The sequence below is a fragment of the Alexandromys fortis genome, unplaced genomic scaffold (genome assembly GCF_014885135.2).
Source record: "Alexandromys fortis isolate MF-2015 unplaced genomic scaffold, M_Fortis_MF-2015_v1.1 scaffold_152, whole genome shotgun sequence".
In the NCBI taxonomy this organism is placed as follows: Eukaryota; Metazoa; Chordata; class Mammalia; order Rodentia; family Cricetidae; genus Alexandromys; species Alexandromys fortis.
The window spans coordinates 4,041,934-4,046,489 of record NW_026068045.1 but is presented as its reverse complement, the minus strand read 5'-3'; the positions used below and the strand labels follow the sequence as shown (position 1 = coordinate 4,046,489).

General features: G+C 46.3%; 1 protein-coding gene across 1 annotated transcript; it reads left to right on the top strand.

Annotated features, from left to right (window-relative positions):
- Positions 1-1,986: 1,986 nt before the first annotated feature.
- Positions 1,987-2,961, top strand: Prr9 (proline rich 9). Its single transcript, XM_050118798.1, has one exon. It carries the CDS (start codon positions 2,000-2,002, stop codon positions 2,339-2,341), a length of 342 nt encoding a protein of 113 aa, XP_049974755.1. The 5' UTR covers positions 1,987-1,999; the 3' UTR covers positions 2,342-2,961.
- Positions 2,962-4,556: the final 1,595 nt, after the last annotated feature.

The following is a 4,556-nucleotide window of genomic DNA, read 5'->3' as shown; positions in this document are numbered from 1 at the left end:
CTCTCTTCTTTCCCTCCCCCCCCCCCCCCCCCCCGTTTTCTCTCTCTGTTCCATCTCTGTTCTGCCTCCGCCTTGGCTTGTGCATTCTACTGGTTTCTCTTTAAAGCTGATTGCTACTTTCTTTATATCTTTAAGGATCCTATGTAATCTGTCTTGTGTACTATACATGAATTTTCAAAAGAATTATTTAAACAGAAGAGAAAGAAAAATTCTATGGTGGACCAAGGTTTGTGAGAAGATCTTTGTCTGCCCACCACTGTCTTGTACACCTGCCCCTTCATTCCCTCACTCATGCCTGCCCCCCATCAATAATCTTATCTTTCAGTTATATAATACATGTGATCTTGTCAGATGTCAGAACTTACAGCCCAGAATAAGGGAACAGAAACACTAAATGTCATATATATATGCATATATATGCATATATAATATATACACATAAATATTATGGGAGTTTATAAAGAAGTGAATTTCTTTCTGGTTTGCAGGGAAGACTCCTGAAACACGGTAGGCGTGAGTGGAGCTTGAAGACTGATAGATTTCAACAGCTTTGGTGCAGGATTCATCATGTAACAGGGACAAAACATAGAGGAGATGGATACATTGCTGTGAACTTTGATTCCACCCCAAACTCAGTTTCCATTGGCCTCAATCTGACAAGTGTTTCAAGAGGTGAGGAGAAAGGTCTTCCAACCTGTTTCCTTGGTCACTCGGAAAAGCTCTACTTTTCAAAGGGCACCAGAACCCAAAGTTCAGAAACTGAGAATGGCCTCTTCTCTTCTCCCCTCACCACATCACCTGACACAAGAGCATGAAAACACTCTAATTTTTCTCAGGACTTTATGCAGGAAAAACTTTCATTTCTGCCCAGGACACTGTAGCATCTCAACTTAGAGCCCTAAGTCTAAGCCATCTTCTTTGGGTCTGATTTCCATGCCTGCCTCCAGGCCAAGACCACTACCTTCACTGTCTAGAGCCAAGCCTTGAGCTAGTCTAGACAAAATAAATGGAGGGGTTTTCTGCATTTATTATAATGCAGGAACATCCAGTGGAAATGTTTGAAATAAACCATACCAGTCCTTAACTCAGACAGACCCCAGGCCTTAGGCATAGATTCTTCCTACTGGCAAAGATAGATGAGCAAGGTTGATCGTATCTCTCACTGTATCCTGAACCAGTGTGAGTAGACAGGGCACCTCGGCCCTGCTAACAGACAGATAACATTTTATGGACATTCCTTTCTTACTGCCTGTAATGAAAGCTCTGGATGGAGCCCCTCCCTGCTGAGGTCTGCTGAGAACCCAGAGGCCAAAATGCAGGCTGATTAACAGGCATCACAAGCAGTGACTCAAACGGTTCGTGATTTCAGATGAAGCTTGTTATGGTGACTCCACAATTAGGACTTTAGCCCACGTGGCCCACCAGCCCTTCGGGAGGTCATACCAAGCACGGTATAAAAGTCCCCACCTTCCTAGATTCCACAATCCACATCCTTTGTTGAATCTTGTTGAAGATCAGGTAAGCATGCTCTCTCTCCCTCTCTTTCCCTCTCCCTCCCTCCCCATCTCTCTCCTCCATGTTCCATCTCTTGGAGGCCACTGTTCTGTTCCTATCTTAGACTATACTTTCTACATTTATTTTAGACATCTTGCCTTTTATATGACCACTTTAACTATCTCATGTATTCTGTTTAGTGTATTGTAGATGACTTTTTAGATTATTAGTTCAATTCTGTGGTAGGACTGGGTTTTCAGCTTGTGTCTATCCAGACAAAAGCCTGAATAATATTTTCATCTTGGAAACAAGTGTCAGAGGGAGCTGGGCTAGGGATATAAAAGACATGGATAAAAGTCAGTCTGAGAGTTAATTATCTGCTCCTCAATCCCTCTCTCAATCCGCACCCATCCACGCCTTTCTCAAGTTCCCAGCTTGGTGCTTTCGGTGTAAAACAGCTTAAATCCTCTGGGTTTTTTTTTTCAGGCTCTTCAAATCACCCAAGATGTCTTTCAGTGACCAACAGTGCAAGCAACCATGTGTGCCACCTCCATGTCTTCAAAAGACCCAAGAAAAGTGCCAGGCACAAGCTGAGGAAGTGTGTGTTCAGGACCCCAGTCAAGACAAATGTTCACTCCAAGCTCAGGAGGTCTGTGATCCTCAGTGCCAGGAGATAAGCCAAGGAAACTGCCCACAGCAAGGCCAAGATCCATGCCTACCTCCAAGCCAAGATCAGTGCCTGCCTCAACGTGCAGAGTCATGCCAGGAGCTAGCCCAAACCAAATGTGTGGAGGAATTCCCTCAGAAGGCCCAGGAGCAGGCTTCATCCCAGGGCAAGGGAAAGTAGCTGGTCATACACCACCTGGAGTCAAGAAGATGACCAGCAGAAGAAAACCCAAGCCCAGTCCCCTCTCTGGTGACCTTCTCCTGTGGGTATCTCCGTATAATACCCCTTCTTGTCTCCTGACTTCCTCAGTATTTCAGGACTCGGTCTGTACCTCTGAAGATAGCTCTCTGATTCTTATCAACCTCTGTGAATGAGTCCTCTTATCTGCAGCCGGTGAATCATCTCTAGTCCAGGAGTGGTGGGGCTGTCCAGGGAGACCACCAAAGCCTAACACAGCTCTCTTGGGGCAAAAGTTCAACTAGCCCTTAGGACCCAATGACCAAGGATGCCTTCGTCCCTCTTTCAGAGTGCAAGGCTCTCTTTCAAACCTCAAAAGAACCTGTGATGGCTTCATGTTGGCTATCAACACTACAGCAGGTATTAAGAAGAGGCCGGTGGTGTTACCAACTCAAATACAGTGTAACTGTTTCTGCATCCTAACAAAAAAATGGTTAGACATTGTAATGAGGTCTGTGCTTTGTAAAATTGAAACAAAATATTTTGAAAGATTGAATTCAAACAGTCAATAAGGAAACACAAGTGGGAATCTTGGGACCCTGTCAGTCTTTGGGCTTCATGAATGGTCTGCTTTGAACCATTTGGCTTGAGGGGGCTTTGGACGCCATGTATGGTCTTAAGTTTGTGTCTCTGTGAGAGGAGCTGGCTCATTCCCAGCTTCCTTGCCTTTTTCTCCTTGGTGAAAGTAAAATATGTAATAAAGCTATTCTTAAAACTGACGTGATGTGTGTCCTTTCCTCACCTCTGCTGTCTGCGGCAACGATAGTCTCCTTTCGGAAGGAGATCTGGGGGAAAAAAATAAAAACATCTCACAGATACACAAGACAGCAGCAGCAGCAGAGAGGAGAGAGAGAGAGAGAGAGAGAGAGAGAGAGAGAGAGAGAGAGAGAGAGAGAGAGAGATCCCCCCTTCAGAGCATGTAGACCAGCCCCTCCAGGCTGATCTACACACAAACCTCACATATTAGACAACACACCAAAAAGCTGACATCTCCCCGCCCATGCTGAAAACCTCGGGCAGGGTCCTTTGCACTATAGTCTGTTTGCTCTTTGGCCTGTTGCCAGAGGAAAGAACTGGAATGGAGGAAAGAAGGTTGTCTGGTAGAGGTACCCCAAATAAACAACCAACAGCCATAGACATCAGAGAAAATAAAGGCGCCTCGATTTCAATAAATGTAACCTGGGTGACCTGGTTTCGTCCTGGTGCTCCTTCACCTAGGAACAGAACAGAGCAGCAAACTTGTGTGAGAGGGCCAAGGACACGCTGGGCTGGTGTGAAAGAGCCAAAGGCTGTTTCTTCATGAGTGCCCTCACCTGTGGGGAAGATATAGCAAGGCTTGGCCTCGGAACAGAATGGAAGCTCCTTACCCATCCCCCAACTCCTCCCCACTCAGTCTTGAGAGAAGGAGATGGGAAGCCATGTAGGGTCCACGCCCCAGCTGCTTAACTCAACTGAAGACTCCTGGCACATGGATCATACTGGTCTCTCAAACTTAGAGATTTTTTTTTCTAGAATAAGTCACAAATATGAGAAAATTTGAGGAAAGTTTTCGAGAGGCCATGTGGAATCATGCGGGTAGTCTAGGCCAAGTCCTGAGGCTTGTGTACAAGACCCTCACACAGATTCAGGGAGGTCAGCACCCTCTGTTAAAGAGCATTCTTGACCTTGCATAGGGCCCCACAATTCTAATCCAGGTGACTCTGACTCCTGAACACAGCCCTCAGTGGCCTGACAGACGTGTATGCAGCACTCCAGGGAGATGGGGGAACTGTCTTTTCATGGATATATCACCCGCATAAGCAGGACCCAGTCATTCTCCAAATGCCTGGCACTCTCTCAGGGGCTGGGGATATGGTGAACGGAGAGGTCAGTATCCCTGTGCAGAGCCAGCAGCTGGCTCTCCTGCCAGCCGCTCTCACCAACAGCTTTTTCCCTAGAAGTCAGAATTGCTGTTCTCTTGCCCTCTGACTAGTTGAATAGTTTTTTTTTCTCACCCATTTTCCACACTGGGAACAATTCTATTGATCTCCAGGGTCTAGCTGGTTCCCAGATGAATCTTGCCCTGACACTTCCACCAAGCTGACAAGTCTCACACTGTGTCTCTAGCTCGGCTCAAGTACAGCAGAGGTCTTTGCTCACCAACACTAAGGGCACACCT

What these genes read in the sequence shown, in the direction of transcription:
- Prr9 (XM_050118798.1), top strand. Translation starts at nt 2,000, where the DNA reads ATGTCTTTCAGTGACCAACAGTGCAAGCAACCATGTGTGCCACCTCCA.